This window comes from Nerophis ophidion, linkage group LG01, assembly GCF_033978795.1.
Source record: "Nerophis ophidion isolate RoL-2023_Sa linkage group LG01, RoL_Noph_v1.0, whole genome shotgun sequence".
Lineage (NCBI taxonomy): Eukaryota > Metazoa > Chordata > Actinopteri > Syngnathiformes > Syngnathidae > Nerophis > Nerophis ophidion.
This window is the reverse complement of record NC_084611.1, coordinates 90,001-110,917: the sequence shown is the minus strand read 5'-3', so window position 1 is coordinate 110,917 and position 20,917 is coordinate 90,001. Positions and strand designations below refer to the sequence as shown.

General features: G+C 43.2%; 1 protein-coding gene across 3 annotated transcripts in view; it reads left to right on the top strand.

Moving 5' to 3' along the window:
- Nucleotides 1–20,917, top strand: part of LOC133562507 (bifunctional heparan sulfate N-deacetylase/N-sulfotransferase 4-like) — a 195,437-nt gene that overhangs the window by 156,922 nt on the left and 17,598 nt on the right. For all 3 annotated transcript variants that reach the window (XM_061916631.1, XM_061916643.1, XM_061916635.1), the window contains 3 exons: nt 399–495; nt 5,787–5,910; nt 12,866–13,040. In XM_061916631.1, coding sequence (XP_061772615.1) covers nt 399–495; nt 5,787–5,910; nt 12,866–13,040 — 396 coding nt within the window. The remainder of the gene's footprint in view (nt 1–398; nt 496–5,786; nt 5,911–12,865; nt 13,041–20,917) is intronic.

Genomic DNA, 20,917 nt, shown 5'->3' with positions numbered 1-20,917 from the left:
GTTTGCACCTACAAACAACATGGCCATAGGGCGGTCCAGTAGTCCTCTTGACTAATGTGTGTTTGCACCTACAAACAACATGGCCATAGGGCGGTCCAGTAGTCCTCTTGACTAATGTGTGTTTGCACCTACAAACAACATGGCCATAGGGCGGTCCAGTAGTCCTCTTGACTAATGTGTGTTTGCACCTACAAACAACATGGCCATAGGGCGGTCCAGTAGTCCTCTTGACTAATGTGTGTTTGCACCTACAAACAACATGGCCATAGGAAAGTAAGATGCTGGTTTAGAAGTCAGTATGAGAAGCAACACTCCTGGCACATAGATGATCTTTGACTTGAAGATCCTCTGTTGTTCTGCTTTAGAATCCTTGTGACGACTATGTTGTTCTGCTTTAGAATCCTTGTGACGACAAGCGACATAAAGACATCTGGTCTAAGGAGAAGACCTGCGACAGGCTGCCCAAGTTCTTGGTGGTTGGACCACAGAAAACAGGTAAGTCCCCTGTAAGCAAACTATTTCTGTTGTGTTTCTATGTATGTATAAAACAGTAAAAAGGAAAGAAGAAGTCTGAAGCTAAAATCATAAAGAAGTCTCATAAGCGCAAAAATGATGACCAACTTTAATTTTCTTCCAGTTCAGCTCCACATAGTTTTTATTACTTGAGTTTATTTTAGCACAACACAACTGTGTGTACATTTCTCTTCATTGCGTTATTTAGAAGTCACTCTCTACACGGTATATTTGGTCAGTGCTTACTTTTCTACTCAGCCTGACCTAGTCCTCATTTATTCCACCTGACCTAGTCCTCATCTACTCACCCTGACCTAGTCCTCATCTGCTCAGCCTGACCTAGTCCTCATTTATTCCACCTGACCTAGTCCTCATCTGCTCAGCCTGACCTAGTCCTCATTTATTCAACCTGACCTAGTCCTCATCTACTCAGCCTGACCTGGTCCTCATCTACTCACCCTGACCTGGTCCTCATCTATCCAGCCTGACCTGGTCCTCATCTACTCAGCCTGACCTAGTCCTCATTTATCCAGCCTGACCTAGTCCTCATCTACTCACCCTGACCTAGTCCTCATTTATTCAACCTGACGTAGTCCTCATCTACTCAGCCTGACCTAGTCCTCATTTATCCAGCCTGACCTAGTCTTCATCTACTCACCCTGACCTAGTCCTCATTTATTCAACCTGACCTAGTCCTCATCTGCTCAGCCTGACCTGGTCCTCATTTATCCAGCCTGACCTAGTCCTCATCTACTCAGCCTAACCTAGTCCTCATTTATCCAGCCTGACCTAGTCCTCATCTACTCACCCTGACCTAGTCCTCATTTATTCAACCTGACCTAGTCCTCATCTACTCAGCCTGACCTAGTCCTCATTTATCCAGCCTGACCTAGTCCTCATTTATTCAACCTGACCTAGTCCTCATCTACTCACCCTGACCTGGTCCTCATCTATCCACCCTGACCTGGTCCTCATCTACTCAGCCTGACCTAGTCCTCATTTATCCAGCCTGACCTAGTCCTCATCTACTCACCCTGACCTAGTCCTCATCTATTCAGCCTGACCTGGTCCTCATCTACTCACCCTGACCTGGTCCTCATCTATCCAGCCTGACCTGGTCCTCATCTACTCAGCCTGACCTAGTCCTCATTTATCCAGCCTGACCTAGTCCTCATCTACTCACCCTGACCTAGTCCTCATTTATTCAACCTGACCTAGTCCTCATCTGCTCAGCCTGACCTAGTCCTCATCTACTCAGCCTAACCTAGTCCTCATTTATCCAGCCTGACCTAGTCCTCATCTGCTCAGCCTGACCTAGTCCTCATTTATTCAACCTGACCTAGTCCTCATCTGCTCAGCCTGACCTAGTCCTCATCTACTCAGCCTAACCTAGTCCTCATTTATCCAGCCTGACCTAGTCCTCATCTGCTCAGCCTGACCTAGTCCTCATTTATTCAACCTGACCTAGTCCTCATCTGCTCAGCCTGACCTAGTCCTCATCTGCTCAGCCTGACCTAGTCCTCATTTATTCAACCTGACCTAGTCCTCATCTGCTCAGCCTGACCTAGTCCTCATCTACTCAGCCTAACCTAGTCCTCATTTATCCAGCCTGACCTAGTCCTCATCTGCTCAGCCTGACCTAGTCCTCATTTATTCAACCTGACCTAGTCCTCATCTGCTCAGCCTGACCTAGTCCTCATCTGCTCAGCCTGACCTAGTCCTCATTTATTCAACCTGACCTAGTCCTCATCTGCTCAGCCTGACCTAGTCCTCATCTACTCAGCCTGACCTGGTCCTCATCTACTCACCCTGACCTGGTCCTCATCTACTCAGCCTGACCTAGTCCTCATCTACTCAGCCTAACCTAGTCCTCATTTATTCAACCTCACCTAGTCCTCATCTGCTCAGCCTGACCTAGTCCTCATCTACTCAGCCTGACCTGGTCCTCATCTACTCACCCTGACCTGGTCCTCATCTACTCAGCCTGACCTAGTCCTCATCTACTCAGCCTAACCTAGTCCTCATCTACTCACCCTGACCTAGTCCTCATTTATTCAGCCTGACCTAGTCCTCATCTACTCAGCCTGACCTGGTCCTCATCTACTCACCCTGACCTGGTCCTCATCTACTCAGCCTGACCTAGTCCTCATCTACTCAGCCTAACCTAGTCCTCATTTATCCAGCCTGACCTAGTCCTCATCTGCTCAGCCTGACCTAGTCCTCATCTACTCAGCCTAACCTAGTCCTCATTTATCCAGCCTGACCTAGTCCTCATCTACTCACCCTGACCTAGTCCTCATTTATTCAACCTGACCTAGTCCTCATCTACTCAGCCTGACCTAGTCCTCATTTATCCAGCCTGACCTGGTCCTCATCTACTCAGCCTGACCTAGTCCTCATTTATTCAACCTGACCTAGTCCTCATCTACTCAGCCTGACCTAGTCCTCATTTATCCAGCCTGACCTAGTCCTCATCTACTCACCCTGACCTAGTCCTCATCTATTCAGCCTGACCTGGTCCTCATCTACTCAGCCTGACCTAGTCCTCATCTGCTCAGCTTGACCTAGTCCTCATCTACTCAGCCTAACCTAGTCCTCATTTATCCAGCCTGACCTAGTCCTCATCTACTCACCCTGACCTAGTCCTCATCTATTCAGCCTGACCTGGTCCTCATCTACTCAGCCTAACCTAGTCCTCATTTATCCAGCCTGACCTAGTCCTCATCTACTCACCCTGACCTAGTCCTCATTTATTCAACCTGACCTAGTCCTCATTTATTCAACCTGACCTAGTCCTCATTTATCCAGCCTGACCTAGTCCTCATTTATCCAGCCTGACCTAGTCCTCATCTACTCACCCTGACCTAGTCCTCATTTATTCCACCTGACCTAGTCCTCATCTACTCAGCCTGACCTAGTCCTCATTTATCCAGCCTGACCTGGTCCTCATCTACTCACCCTGACCTGGTCCTCATCTATCCAGCCTGACCTGGTCCTCATCTACTCAGCCTGACCTAGTCCTCATTTATTCCACCTGACCTAGTCCTCATCTACTCAGCCTGACCTGGTCCTCATCTATCCAGCCTGACCTGGTCCTCATCTACTCACCCTGACCTAGTCCTCATTTATTCAACCTGACCTAGTCCTCATCTACTCACCCTGACCTAGTCCTCATCTATTCAGCCTGACCTGGTCCTCATCTACTCAGCCTGACCTAGTCCTCATTTATCCAGCCTGACCTAGTCCTCATCTACTCACCCTGACCTAGTCCTCATTTATTCAACCTGACCTAGTCCTCATCTACTCAGCCTGACCTAGTCCTCATTTATCCAGCCTGACCTAGTCCTCATCTACTCACCCTGACCTAGTCCTCATCTATCCAGCCTGACCTGGTCCTCATCTACTCAGCCTGACCTGGTCCTCATCTACTCAGCCTGACCTGGTCCTCATCTACTCACCCTGACCTAGTCCTCATTTATTCCACCTGACCTAGTCCTCATCTAATCAGCCTGACCTAGTCCTCATTTATCCAGCCTGACCTAGTCCTCATCTACTCACCCTGACCTAGTCCTCATTTATTCCACCTGACCTAGTCCTCATCTACTCAGCCTGACCTAGTCCTCATTTATCCAGCCTGACCTGGTCCTCATCTACTCAGCCTGACCTGGTCCTCATCTACTCAGCCTGACCTGGTCCTCATCTACTCAGCCTGACCTAGTCCTCATCTGCTCAGCCTGACCTAGTCCTCATCTACTCAGCCTGACCTGGTCCTCATCTATCCAGCCTGACCTGGTCCTCATCTACTCAGCCTGACCTAGTCCTCATCTGCTCAGCCTGACCTAGTCCTCATCTACTCAGCCTGACCTAGTCCTCATTTAGCCAGCCTGACCTGGTCCTCATCTACTCAGCCTGACCTGGTCCTCATCTGCTCAGCCTGACCTGGTCCTCATCTACTCAGCCTGACCTGGTCCTCATCTACTCAGCTTGACCTAGTCCTCATTTAGCCAGCCTGACCTGGTCCTCATCTACTCAGCCTGACCTGGTCCTCATTTATTCAACCTGACCTACTCCTCATCTACTCAGCCTGACCTAGTCCTCATCTATTCAGCCTGACCTAGTCCTCATCTACTCAGCCTGACCTGGTCCTCATCTATCCAGCCTGACCTGGTCCTCATCTATCCAGCCTGACCTGGTCCTCATCTGCTCAGCCTGACCTAGTCCTCATCTACTCACCCTGACCTAGTCCTCATCTACTCAGCCTGACCTAGTCCTCATCTACTCACCCTGACCTAGTCCTCATTTATTCAACCTGACCTAGTCCTCATCTACTCAGCCTGACCTAGTCCTCATCTACTCAGCCTGACCTAGTCCTCATCTACTCAGCCTGACCTAGTCCTCATTTATCCAGCCTGACCTGGTCCTCATCTACTCAGCCTGACCTAGTCCTCATCTACTCAGCCTGACCTAGTCCTCATCTACTCAGCCTGACCTGGTCCTCATTTATCCAGCCTGACCTAGTCCTCATTTATTCAGCCTGACCTAGTCCTCATCTGCTCAGCCTGACCTAGTCCTCATCTACTCAGCCTAACCTAGTCCTCATTTATCCAGCCTGACCTAGTCCTCATCTACTCAGCCTAACCTAGTCCTCATTTATCCAGCCTGACCTAGTCCTCATCTACTCACCCTGACCTAGTCCTCATTTATTCAACCTGACCTAGTCTTCATCTACTCAGCCTGACCTAGTCCTCATCTATCCAGCCTGACCTGGTCCTCATCTACTCAGCCTGACCTAGTCCTCATCTGCTCAGCCTGACCTAGTCCTCATCTACTCAGCCTAACCTAGTCCTCATTTATCCAGCTAAAAAGTAGTCTGTGAATGCTACTATGTGCTGCTAGTTTGTGGACAATGTGAGTGGATTACCTGGAGCACTTACGTAATTGCAGCACAGCATTTACTTATATGGCACAATCCTAACAACCTTCCCTAGTCATGGTGCAAAAGGAAAAAAACACTAGCATAAAAGTCAACAGACTTTAAAGTAGTGTGCAAACTGAACTTTCTCTTCTTTTAAAGAAACCAAAACACTCAGCCGAGGGCCGGTTACTATAGCAACAGCTCCCAGCAGCTCCGATTCAAAGACTGGTGATGTCATAGAGGCGTGGCCTCCATGAGAGAATGAACAAATGCTGACCAAGTGGAACCATGTGGCCATCAGATCATCAGGTGACTTCACCTGCCACTCCTCAGCCTTAACCACGCCCCTTTCTTGCAGGGACCACCGCACTTTATCTCTTCCTCCTCATGCATCCCTCCGTCTCCAGCAACTTCCCCCGTCCCAAGACTTATGAGGAGGTGCACTTCTTCAACACCGACAACTACCACAAAGGCATCGACTGGTGAGGACGATATCACCACATCTCACCGTGTCCCACACAAGTGGACGATATCAAGACATCTCACCGTGTCCCACACAGGTGGACGATATCAAGACATCTCACCGGGTCCCACACAAGTGGACGATATTACCACATCTCACCGGGTCCCACACAAGTGGATGATATCACCACATCTCACCGTGTCCCACACAGGTGGACGATATTACCACATCTCACCGTGTCCCACACGGGTGGACAATATTACCACGTCTCACCGTGTCCCACACAAGTGGACGATATTACCACATCTCACCGTGTCCCACACAGGTGGACGATATTACCACATCTCACCGGGTCCCACACAAGTGGACGATATTACCACATCTCACCGTGTCCCACACAGGTGGACAATATTACCACGTCTCACCGTGTCCCACACAAGTGGACGATATTACCACATCTCACCGTGTCCCACACAGGTGGACGATATTACCAAATCTCACTGTGTCCCACACAAGTGGACGATATTACCACATCTCAACGTGTCCCACACAGGTGGACGATACTACCACATCTCACCGGGTCCCACACAAGTGGACGATATTACCACATCTCACCGTGTCCCACACAGGTGGACGATATTACCACATCTCACCGTGTCCCACACAGGTGGACGATATTACCACATCTCACCGTGTCCCACACAGGTGGATGATATTACCACATCTCACCGTGTCCCACACAGGTGGACAATATTACCACATCTCACCGGGTCCCACACAAGTGGACGATATTACCACATCTCACCGTGTCCCACACAGGTGGATGATATTACCACATCTCACCGTGTTCCACACAGGTGGACGATATTACCAAATCTCACCATGTCCCACACAAGTGGACGATATTACCACATCTCACCGTGTCCCTCACAGGTGGACGATATCACCACATCTCACCGTGTCCCACACAGGTGGACGATATTACCACATCTCACCGTGTCCCACACAGGTGGACGATATTACCACATCTCACCGTGTCCCACACAGGTGGACGATATTACCACATCTCACCGTGTCCCACACAGGTGGACGATATCACCACATCTAGCCGTGTCCCACACAGGTGGATGATATTACCACATCTCACCGTGTCCCACACAGGTGGACGATATCACCACATCTCACCGTGTCCCACACAAGTGGACGATATTACCACATCTCACCGTGTCCCACACAGGTGGACGATATTACCACATCTCACCGTGTCCCACACAGGTGGATGATATTACCACATCTCACCGTGTCCCACACAAGTGGACGATATTACCACATCTCACCGTGTCCCACACAGGTGGACGATATCACCACATCTCACCGTGTCCCACACAAGTGGACGATATTACCACATCTCACCGTGTCCCACACAGGTGGACGATATTACCACATCTCACCGTGTCCCACACAGGTGGACGATATTACCAAATCTCACCGGGTCCCACACAGGTGGACGATATTACCACATCTCACCGTGTCCCACACAGGTGGACGATACTACCACATCTCACCGGGTCCCACACAAGTGGACGATATTACCACATCTCACCGTGTCCCACACAGGTGGACGATATTACCAAATCTCACTGTGTCCCACACAAGTGGACGATATTACCACATCTCACCGTGTCCCACACAGGTGGACGATACTACCACATCTCACCGGGTCCCACACAAGTGGACGATATTACCACATCTCACCGTGTCCCACACAGGTGGACGATATTACCACATCTCACCGTGTCCCACACAGGTGGACGATATTACCACATCTCACCGTGTCCCACACAGGTGGATGATATTACCACATCTCACCGTGTCCCACACAGGTGGACAATATTACCACATCTCACCGGGTCCCACACAAGTGGACGATATTACCACATCTCACCGTGTCCCACACAGGTGGATGATATTACCACATCTCACCGTGTTCCACACAGGTGGACGATATTACCAAATCTCACCATGTCCCACACAAGTGGACGATATTACCACATCTCACCGTGTCCCTCACAGGTGGACGATATTACCACATCTCACCGTGTCCCACACAGGTGGACGATATTACCACATCTCACCATGTCCCACACAAGTGGACGATATTACCACATCTCACCGTGTCCCACACAGGTGGACGATATTACCACATCTCACCATGTCCCACACAAGTGGACGATATTACCACATCTCACCGTGTCCCACACAGGTGGACGATATTACCACATCTCACCGTGTCCCACACAGGTGGACGATATTACCACATCTCACCGGGTCCCTCACAGGTGGACGATATCACCACATCTCACCGTGTCCCACACAGGTGGACGATATTACCACATCTCACCGGGTCCCACACAAGTGGACGATATTACCACATCTCACCGGGTCCCACACAGGTGGACGATATTACCACATCTCACCATGTCCCACACAAGTGGACGATATTACCACATCTCACCGTGTCCCACACAGGTGGACGATATTACCACATCTCACCGTGTCCCACACAGGTGGACGATATTACCACATCTCACCGGGTCCCTCACAGGTGGACGATATCACCACATCTCACCGTGTCCCACACAGGTGGACGATATTACCACATCTCACCGGGTCCCACACAAGTGGACGATATTACCACATCTCACCGTGTCCCACACAAGTGGACGATATTACCACATCTCACCGTGTCCCACACAGGTGGATGATATTACCACATCTCACCGTGTCCCACACAGGTGGACGATATCAAGACATCTCATCGTGTCCCACACAAGTGGACGATATTACCACATCTCACCGTGTCCCACACAGGTGGACGATATTACCACATCTCACCGTGTCCCACACAGGTGGACGGTATCACCACATCTCACCGGGTCCCACACGGGTGGACGATATCACCACATCTCACCGGGTCCCACACAGGTGGACGATATCACCACATCTCACCGTGTCCCACACGTGGATGATATTACCACATCTCACCGTGTCCCACACAGGTGGACGATATCACCACATCTCACCGTGTCCCACACAAGTGGACGATATTACCACATCTCAACGTGTCCCACACAGGTGGACGATATCACCACATCTCACCGTGTCCCACACAGGTGGACGATATTACCACATCTCACCGTGTCCCACACAGGTGGACGATATCACCACATCTCACCGTGTCCCACACAAGTGGACGATATCACCACATCTCACCGTGTCCCACACAGGTGGACGATATTACCACATCTCACCGTGTCCCACACAGGTGGACGATATTACCACATCTCACCGGGTCCCACACAAGTGGACGATATTACCACATCTCACCGTGTCCCACACAAGTGGACGATAGGATTTCTGACAAGGCAGACATTAATCAAAACTAGTTTGAGTTCCAGGGAAAATAACATGTTGATTCATGTGATCAATCACTATCAACTATTTTGTTCATCTATGTGGTAGATGAATCACATTTCACTCCCTTGTCCAACTAAGGGGTCTTTGAAGATCATTTGAATTATGTGAGGGAGTGATTCATTGTAATTAATCCAATACCAAACCATTAATTCATATTTATTAATCCACATTCAAACCTGTGATTAATCATGACTAATCTATATTTAAACTTGTGATTAATCATGACTAATCTATATTTAAATTCACAGTCATTCACAGTCAAACCTGTGATTGATTCAATCGAGAGCATTTCACCTTTAAACTTGTGAATAATCATGATTGATATACACTCAACCTGTGATTAATCATGACTAATCTACAATTTAATCTGCAATCACTCATGAGTAATCCACATTCAAACATGTGACCAATTGTGATTAATCCACATGCAAACCTGTGATTAATAATCATTTATCCACATACAAACCAGTGATTAATAGTCATTAATCCACATAAAATATGTGATTAATAGTCATTAACGCACATACAAACCTGTGATTAATAGTCATTAATCCACATAAAATATGTGATTAATAGTCATTAACCCACATAAAATATGTGATTAATAGTCATTAACCCACATACAAACCTGTGATTAATAGTCATTAATCCACATAAAATATGTGATTAATAGTCATTAACCCACATACAAACCTGTGATTAATAGTCATTAATCCACATAAAATATGTGATTAATAGTCATTAATTCACATACAAACCTGTGATTAATAGTCATTAATCCACATACAAACCTGTGATTAATAGTCATCAATCCACATAAAATATGTGATTAATAGTCATTAATCCACATACACACCTGTGATTAATAGTCATTAATCCACATAAAATATGTGATTAATAGTTATTAATCCACATACAAACCTGTGATTAATAGTCATTAATCCACATACACACCTGTGATTAATAGTCATTAATCCACATAAAATATGTGATTAATAGTCATTAATTCACATACAAACCTGTGATTAATAGTCATTAATCCACATACACACCTGTGATTAATAGTCATTAATCCACATAAAATATGTGATTAATAGTTATTAATCCACATACAAACCTGTGATTAATAATAATTAATCCACATAAAATATGTGATTAATAGTCATTGATCCACATAAAATCTCTGATCAATAGTAATGAATCCACATGGGGCGGCATAGCTCGGTTGGTAGAGTGGCCGTGCCAGCAACTTGGGGGTTGCAGGTTCAATTCCCACTTCTGGCATCCTAGTCACTGCCGTTGTGCCCTTGGGCAAGACACTTTACCCACCTGCTCCCAGTGCCGCCCAGACTGGTTTAAATGTAATTTAGATATTGGCTTTCACTATGTAAAGCGCTTTGAGTCACTAGAGAAAAGTGCTATATAAATATAATTCACTTCACTTCACATACAGACCTGTGATCAATATTCATTAATACACATACAATATGTCATTAATTGTAATGAATCCACATACAAACCTGCGATTATTGAAATAATCCACATACAAACCTGCGTTTAATAGTCATTAATCCACATACAAACCTGCGATTATTGAAATAATCCACATACAAACCTGCGTTTAATAGTCATTAATCCACATACAAACCTGCGATTATTGAAATAATCCACATACAAACCTGTGTTTAATAGTCATTAATCCACATACAAACCTGCGATTATTGGAATAATCCACATTCCAACCTGCGTTTAATAGTCATTAATCCACATACAAACCTGCGATTATTGGAATAATCCACATTCCAACCTGTGATTAATAGTCATTAATACACATAAAATATGTCACTGATAGTCATTAATTTACATACAAACCTGCGATTATTGGAATTAATCACACTTACAAACCTGTGATTAATAGTCATTAATACACATAAAATATGTCATTGATAGTCATTAATTTACATACAAACCTGCGATTATTGAAATAATCCACATACAAACCTGCGTTTAATAGTCATTAATCCACATACAAACCTGCGATTATTGAAATAATCCACATACAAACCTGCGTTTAATAGTCATTAATCCACATACAAACCTGCGATTATTGGAATAATCCACATTCCAACCTGTGATTAATAGTCATTAATACACATAAAATATGTCACTGATAGTCATTAATTTACATACAAACCTGCGATTATTGGAATAATCCACATACAAACCTGCGTTTAATAGTCATTAATCCACATACAAACCTGCGATTATTGAAATAATCCACATACAAACCTGCGTTTAATAGTCATTAATCCACATACAAACCTGCGATTATTGAAATAATCCACATACAAACCTGCGTTTAATAGTCATTAATCCACATACAAACCTGCGATTATTGGAATAATCCACATTCCAACCTGTGATTAATAGTCATTAATACACATAAAATATGTCACTGATAGTCATTAATTTACATACAAACCTGCGATTATTGAAATAATCCACATACAAACCTGCGTTTAATAGTCATTAATCCACATACAAACCTGCGATTATTGAAATAATCCACATACAAACCTGCGTTTAATAGTCATTAATCCACATACAAACCTGCGATTATTGGAATAATCCACATTCCAACCTGTGATTAATAGTCATTAATACACATAAAATATGTCACTGATAGTCATTAATTTACATACAAACCTGCGATTATTGGAATAATCCACATTCCAACCTGTGATTAATAGTCATTAATCCACATACAAACCTGCGATTATTGGAATTAATCCCACTTACAAACCTGTGATTAATAGTCATTAATACACATAAAATATGTCACTGATAGTCATTAATTTACATACAAACCTGCGATTATTGGAATAATCCACATTCCAACCTCTGATTAATAGTCATTAATCCACATACAAACCTGCGATTATTGGAATTAATCCCACTTACAAACCTGTGATTAATAGTTATTAATACACATAAAATATGTCATTGATAGTCATTAATTTACATACAAACCTGCGATTATTGGAATAATCCACATTCCAACCTGTGATTAATCCTGATTTAGGAATATTCAAAGCTGTGATCAGCTTCTGTGTTTCATCAACAAGAGTCTCCTCTAGTTGGCGGGCGCATGCTTTACAAAAGAAAATAACCACAGAGGTTTAGCATTAACGCCACATCAAGAAAAGACACTGGCATGAACAGCTGTGGCTGTAGGCAACCTCCTGGTGTACTTCTGGAATCACTTGCCAAATATGGTGCAGTAATTGCTTTGTATGAAGTTAATGTGCGCTTGGGAAGGTGTGTTGTTAACAATCAGCAGCAATTATGCTGACTGAGCGCTAGCACAACCTTGCTAGTGTTGTGCCGTCTACTACTTGATGATCTATGCAAATTATGCTCCAGAGCATACAGAGATGTGTCCCATTATGAATGTGAGCTTCCAAAGAAAACACAAATGTGTGTGTTCCTGGCGCCAGGTACATGGACTTCTTCCCTGTGCCCTCCAACGTCAGCACCGACTTCCTCTTTGAGAAAAGTGCAAACTACTTCCCCTCCGAGGAGTCCCCGCGGCGCTCTGCTGCTCTGCTGCCCAAAGCCAAGATCATCACCTTGCTCATCAACCCCTCTGATCGAGCCTACAGCTGGTACCAGGTGACTAGAAACACACACTTTAGGGACCACACTGCAACGTCTCAGGTGGTCTCAATACAAGAGTCTTCACTTACAGGAAGTACAAACACTAGACTGACTAGAAGAGTCTTCACTTACAGGAAGTACAAACACTAGACTGACTACAAGAGTCTTCACTTACAGGAAGAACAAACACTAGACTGACTAGAAGAGTCTTCACTTACAGGAAGTACAAACACTAGACTGACTACAAGAGTCTTCACTTACAGGAAGTACAAACACTAGACTGACTAGAAGAGTCTTCACTTACAGGAAGTACAAACACTAGACTGACTAGAAGAGTCTTCACTTACAGGAAGTACAAACACTAGACTGACTAGAAGAGTGTTGACTTACAGGAAGTACAAACACTAGACTGACTACAAGAGTCTTCACTTACAGGAAGTACAAACACTAGACTGACTAGAAGAGTGTTGACTTACAGGAAGTACAAACACTAGACTGACTAGAAGAGTCTTCACTTACAGGAAGTACAAACACTAGACTGACTAGAAGAGTCTTCACTTACAGGAAGTACAAACACTAGACTGACTAGAAGAGTCTTCACTTACAGGAAGTACAAACACTAGACTGACTACAAGAGTCTTCACTTACAGGAAGTACAAACACTAGACTGACTAGAAGAGTCTTCACTTACAGGAAGTACAAACACTAGACTGACTAGAAGAGTCTTCACTTACAGGAAGTACAAACACTAGACTGACTAGGAGAGTCTTCACTTACAGGAAGAACAAACACTAGACTGACTAGAAGAGTCTTCACTTACAGGAAGAACAAACACTAGACTGACTAGAAGAGTCTTCACTTACAGGAAGTACAAACACTAGACTGACTAGAAGAGTCTTCACTTACAGGAAGTACAAACACTAGACTGACTAGGAGAGTCTTCACTTACAGGAAGAACAAACACTAGACTGACTAGAAGAGTCTTCACTTACAGGAAGTACAAACACTAGACTGACTAGAAGAGTCTTCACTTACAGGAAGAACAAACACTAGACTGACTAGAAGAGTCTTCACTTACAGGAAGTACAAACACTAGACTGACTAGAAGAGTCTTCACTTACAGGAAGTACAAACAATAGACTGACTAGAAGAGTCTACACTTACAGGAAGAACAAACACTAGACTGACTAGAAGAGTCTTCACTTACAGGAAGTACAAACACTAGACTGACTACAAGAGTCTTCACTTACAGGAAGAACAAACACTAGACTGACTAGAAGAGTCTTCACTTACAGGAAGTACAAACACTAGACTGACTACAAGAGTCTTCACTTACAGGAAGTACAAACACTAGACTGACTAGAAGAGTCTTCACTTACAGGAAGTACAAACACTAGACTGACTAAAAGAGTCTTCACTTACAGGAAGTACAAACACTAGACTGACTACAAGAGTCTTCACTTACAGGAAGTACAAACACTAGACTGACTAGAAGAGTGTTGACTTACAGGAAGTACAAACACTAGACTGACTAGAAGAGTCTTCACTTACAGGAAGTACAAACACTAGACTGACTAGAAGAGTCTTCACTTACAGGAAGTACAAACACTAGACTGACTAGAAGAGGCTTCACTTACAGGAAGTACAAACACTAGACTGACTAGAAGAGTCTTCACTTACAGGAAGTACAAACACTAGACTGACTAGAAGAGTCTTCACTTACAGGAAGTACAAACACTAGACTGACTAGAAGAGTCTTCACTTACAGGAAGTACAAACACTAGACTGACTAGGAGAGTCTTCACTTACAGGAAGTACAAACACTAGACTGACTAGAAGAGTCTTGACTTACAGGAAGTACAAACACTAGACTGACTAGAAGAGTCTTCACTTACAGGAAGTACAAACACTAGACTGACTACAAGAGTCTTCACTTACAGGAAGTACAAACACTAGACTGACTAGAAGAGTCTTCACTTACAGGAAGTACAAACACTAGACTGACTAGAAGAGTCTTCACTTACAGGAAGTACAAACACTAGACTGACTAGAAGAGTGTTCACTTACAGGAAGTACAAACACTAGACTGACTAGAAGAGTCTTCACTTACAGGAAGTACAAACACTAGACTGACTAGAAGAGTGTTGACTTACAGGAAGTACAAACACTAGACTGACTAGAAGAGTGTTGACTTACAGGAAGTAGAAAAAGAGTAGACTGACTAGAAGAGTCTTCACTTACAGGAAGTAGAAAGAGTAGACTGACTAGAAGAGTGTTGACTTACAGGAAGTAGAAAAAGAGTAGACTGACTAGAAGAGTGTTGACTTACAGGAAGTACAAACACTAGACTGACTAGGAGAGTCTTCACTTACAGGAAGTACAAACACTAGACTGACTACAAGAGTCTTCACTTACAGGAAGTACAAACACTAGACTGACTACAAGAGTCTTCACTTACAGGAAGTACAAACACTAGACTGACTACAAGAGTCTTCACTTACAGGAAGTACAAATACTAGACTGACTAGAAGAGTCTTCACTTACAGGAAGTACAAACACTAGACTGACTAGAAGAGTCTTCACTTACAGGAAGTACAAACACTAGACTGACTAGAAGAGTCTTCACTTACAGGAAGTACAAACACTAGACTGACTAGGAGAGTCTTCACTTACAGGAAGTACAAACACTAGACTGACTAGAAGAGTCTTCACTTACAGGAAGTACAAACACTAGACTGACTAGAAGAGTCTTCACTTACAGGAAGTACAAACACTAGACTGACTAGAAGAGTCTTCACTTACAGGAAGTACAAACACTAGACTGACTACAAGAGTCTTCACTTACAGGAAGTACAAACACTAGACTGACTAGAAGAGTCTTCACTTACAGGAAGTACAAACACTAGACTGACTAGAAGAGTCTTCACTTACAGGAAGTACAAACACTAGACTGACTACAAGAGTCTTCACTTACAGGAAGTACAAACACTAGACTGACTAGAAGAGTCTTCACTTACAGGAAGTACAAACACTAGACTGACTAGAAGAGTCTTCACTTACAGGAAGTACAAACACTAGACTGACTAGAAGAGTGTTGACTTACAGGAAGTAGAAAGAGTAGACTGACTAGAAGAGTGTTGACTTACAGGAAGTAGAAAAAGAGTAGACTGACTAGAAGAGTCTTCACTTACAGGAAGTACAAACACTAGACTGACTAGAAGAGTCTTCACTTACAGGAAGTACAAACACTAGACTGACTAGAAGAGTCTTCACTTACAGGAAGTACAAATACTAGACTGACTAGAAGAGTGTTGACTTACAGGAAGTACAAACACTAGACTGACTAGAAGAGTCTTCACTTACAGGAAGTACAAACACTAGACTGACTAGAAGAGTCTTCACTTACAGGAAGTACAAACACTAGACTGACTAGAAGAGTCTTCACTTACAGGAAGTACAAACACTAGACTGACTACAAGAGTCTTCACTTACAGGAAGTACAAACACTAGACTGACTAGAAGAGTCTTCACTTACAGGAAGTACAAACACTAGACTGACTAGAAGAGTCTTCACTTACAGGAAGTACAAACACTAGACTGACTAGAAGAGTCTTCACTTACAGGAAGTACAAACACTAGACTGACTAGAAGAGTCTTCACTTACAGGAAGTACAAACACTAGACTGACTAGAAGAGGCTTCACTTACAGGAAGTACAAACACTAGACTGACTAGAAGAGTCTTCACTTACAGGAAGTACAAACACTAGACTGACTAGAAGAGTCTTCACTTACAGGAAGTACAAACACTAGACTGACTAGAAGAGTCTTCACTTACAGGAAGTACAAATACTAGACTGACTAGAAGAGTGTTGACTTACAGGAAGTACAAACACTAGACTGACTAGGAGAGTCTTCACTTACAGGAAGTACAAACACTAGACTGACTAGAAGAGTCTTGACTTACAGGAAGTACAAACACTAGACTGACTAGAAGAGTCTTCACTTACAGGAAGTACAAACACTAGACTGACTACAAGAGTCTTCACTTACAGGAAGTACAAACACTAGACTGACTAGAAGAGTCTTCACTTACAGGAAGTACAAACACTAGACTGACTAGAAGAGTCTTCACTTACAGGAAGTACAAACACTAGACTGACTAGAAGAGTGTTCACTTACAGGAAGTACAAACACTAGACTGACTAGAAGAGTCTTCACTTACAGGAAGTACAAACACTAGACTGACTAGAAGAGTGTTGACTTACAGGAAGTACAAACACTAGACTGACTAGAAGAGTGTTGACTTACAGGAGGTAGAAAAAGAGTAGACTGACTAGAAGAGTCTTCACTTACAGGAAGTAGAAAGAGTAGACTGACTAGAAGAGTGTTGACTTACAGGAAGTAGAAAAAGAGTAGACTGACTAGAAGAGTGTTGACTTACAGGAAGTACAAACACTAGACTGACTAGGAGAGTCTTCACTTACAGGAAGTACAAACACTAGACTGACTACAAGAGTCTTCACTTACAGGAAGTACAAACACTAGACTGACTAGAAGAGTCTTCACTTACAGGAAGTACAAACACTAGACTGACTAGAAGAGTCTTCACTTACAGGAAGTACAAACACTAGACTGACTACAAGAGTCTTCACTTACAGGAAGTACAAACACTAGACTGACTACAAGAGTCTTCACTTACAGGAAGTACAAATACTAGACTGACTAGAAGAGTCTTCACTTACAGGAAGTACAAACACTAGACTGACTAGAAGAGTCTTCACTTACAGGAAGTACAAACACTAGACTGACTAGAAGAGTCTTCACTTACAGGAAGTACAAACACTAGACTGACTAGAAGAGTCTTCACTTACAGGAAGTACAAACACTAGACTGACTAGAAGAGTGTTCACTTACAGGAAGTACAAACACTAGACTGACTAGAAGAGTCTTCACTTACAGGAAGTACAAACACTAGACTGACTAGGAGAGTCTTCACTTACAGGAAGTACAAACACTAGACTGACTAGAAGAGTCTTCACTTACAGGAAGTACAAACACTAGACTGACTACAAGAGTCTTCACTTACAGGAAGTACAAACACTAGACTGACTACGAGAGTCTTCACTTACAGGAAGTACAAACACTAGACTGACTACAAGAGTCTTCACTTACAGGAAGTACAAACACTAGACTGACTAGGAGAGTCTTCACTTACAGGAAGTACAAACACTAGACTGACTAGAAGAGTCTTCACTTACAGGAAGTACAAACACTAGACTGACTAGAAGAGTCTTGACTTACAGGAAGTACAAACACTAGACTGACTAGGAGAGTCTTCACTTACAGGAAGTACAAACACTAGACTGACTAGAAGAGTCTTCACTTACAGGAAGTACAAACACTAGACTGACTAGAAGAGTCTTCACTTACAGGAAGTACAAACACTAGACTGACTAGGAGAGTCTTCACTTACAGGAAGTACAAACACTAGACTGACTAGAAGAGTCTTCACTTACAGGAAGTACAAACACTAGACTGACTAGAAGAGTGTTGACTTACAGGAAGTAGAAAGAGTAGACTGACTAGAAGAGTGTTGATTTACAGGAAGTAGAAAAAGAGTAGACTGACTAGAAGAGTCTTCACTTACAGGAAGTACAAACACTAGACTGACTAGAAGAGTCTTCACTTACAGGAAGTACAAACACTAGACTGACTAGAAGAGTGTTGACTTACAGGAAGTAGAAAGAGTAGACTGACTAGAAGAGTGTTGATTTACAGGAAGTAGAAAAAGAGTAGACTCACTAGAAGAGTCTTCACTTACAGGAAGTAGAAAGAGTAGACTGACTAGAAGAGTCTTCACTTACAGGAAGTACAAACACTAGACTGACTACAAGAGTCTTCACTTACAAGAAGTACAAACACTAGACTGACTAGAAGAGTCTTCACTTACAGGAAGTACAAACACTAGACTGACTAGGAGAGTCTTCACTTACAGGAAGTACAAACACTAGACTGACTAGAAGAGTCTTCACTTACAGGAAGTACAAACACTAGACTGACTAGAAGAGTCTTGACTTACAGGAAGTACAAACACTAGACTGACTAGGAGAGTCTTCACTTACAGGAAGTACAAACACTAGACTGACTAGAAGAGTCTTCACTTACAGGAAGTACAAACACTAGACTGACTAGAAGAGTCTTCACTTACAGGAAGTACAAACACTAGACTGACTAGAAGAGTCTTCACTTACAGGAAGTACAAACACTAGACTGACTAGGAGAGTCTTCACTTACAGGAAGTACAAACACTAGACTGACTAGAAGAGTCTTCACTTACAGGAAGTACAAACACTAGACTGACTAGAAGAGTCTTCACTTACAGGAAGTAGAAAGAGTAGACTGACTAGAAGAGTCTTGACTTACAGGAAGTACAAACACTAGACTGACTAGAAGAGTCTTCACTTACAGGAAGTACAAACACTAGACTGACTAGAAGAGTGTTGACTTACAGGAAGTAGAAAGAGTAGACTGACTAGAAGAGTGTTGATTTACAGGAAGTAGAAAAAGAGTAGACTCACTAGAAGAGTCTTCACTTACAGGAAGTAGAAAGAGTAGACTGACTAGAAGAGTGTTGACTTACAGGAAGTAGAAAAAGAGTATCAATAAGGCGCTGGGACCAATTTTCACATGATTTTGTCCAACTTGCGGCACCACCTTAGCAGAGATGAAAAACCAAAAGTGAAGTCCTTGGACTCGCCTCATGGTCTCCTTCCTGCTGCCTCTACCTCTGCAACATAAAAGAGATACAAAGATAAGAATCAGAAGGTGCGTTCATTGTGTTTACCTTCTTGGAGAAGAACCCGGGCCTAAACCAATCATTTCTAGCAGTCAAAGATGGGAAAATATTCCTCTAACGCAGTGGTTCTCAAATGGGGGTACGTGCACCCCTGGGGGTACTTGAAGGTATGACAAGGGGTACGGGAGAGTTTTTTAAAAATATTCTAAAAATAGCAACAATGAAAACATTCTTTATAAATATATGTATTGAATAATACTTCAATAAAATATGAATGTAAGTTGATAAAGTGTGAAAAGAAATACAACAATGCAATATTCACTGTTGACAGCTAGATTTTTTGTGGACATGTTCCATAAATATTGATGTTAAAGATGTCTTTTTTTGTGAAGAAATGTTTAGAAGTAAGTTGATGAATCCAGATGGATCTCTATTACAATCCCCAAAGAGGACACTTTAAGTTGAGGATTACTTCTATGTGGAGAAATCTGCATTTATCATTTAATCACGTGTTTATTTTTCAACAAGTTTTTACTCATTTTTATATCTTTTTTCCAAATAGTTGAAGAAAGACCACTACAAATGAGCAATATTTTGCACTCTTATACAATTTAATAAATGATAAAGTGATGACATAGTGCTGTATTTTACTTCTTTATCTCTTTTCTTCAACCAAAAATGCTTTGCTGTGATTAGGGGGTACTTGAAGTAAAAACATGTTGACAGGGGGTACATGACTGAAGAAAGGTTGAGAAGCACTGCTCTAACGGATGCAGACACACAACATGTCACACGGTCGCGACTCCACAACTTTCCTTGGTCCTAGTTGCTGCAAATGTACTTCCTGCTTTGTGCCTTGCACTGGAAGTATAACCCTCCATAGCGTTTCAGCTCGAAAGCATTCTTCATTCATTACTCCAAGCAATGTTTGTAAGTTTTACAATATAACTAAAACAATGCATACTTACTAAAGGGTCCCATGTGTGATGTTAAAGGCCTACTGAAATGAGATGTTCTTATTTAAACGGGGATAGCAGCTCCATTCTATGTGTCATACTTCATCATTTCACCATATTGCCATATTTTTGCTAAAAG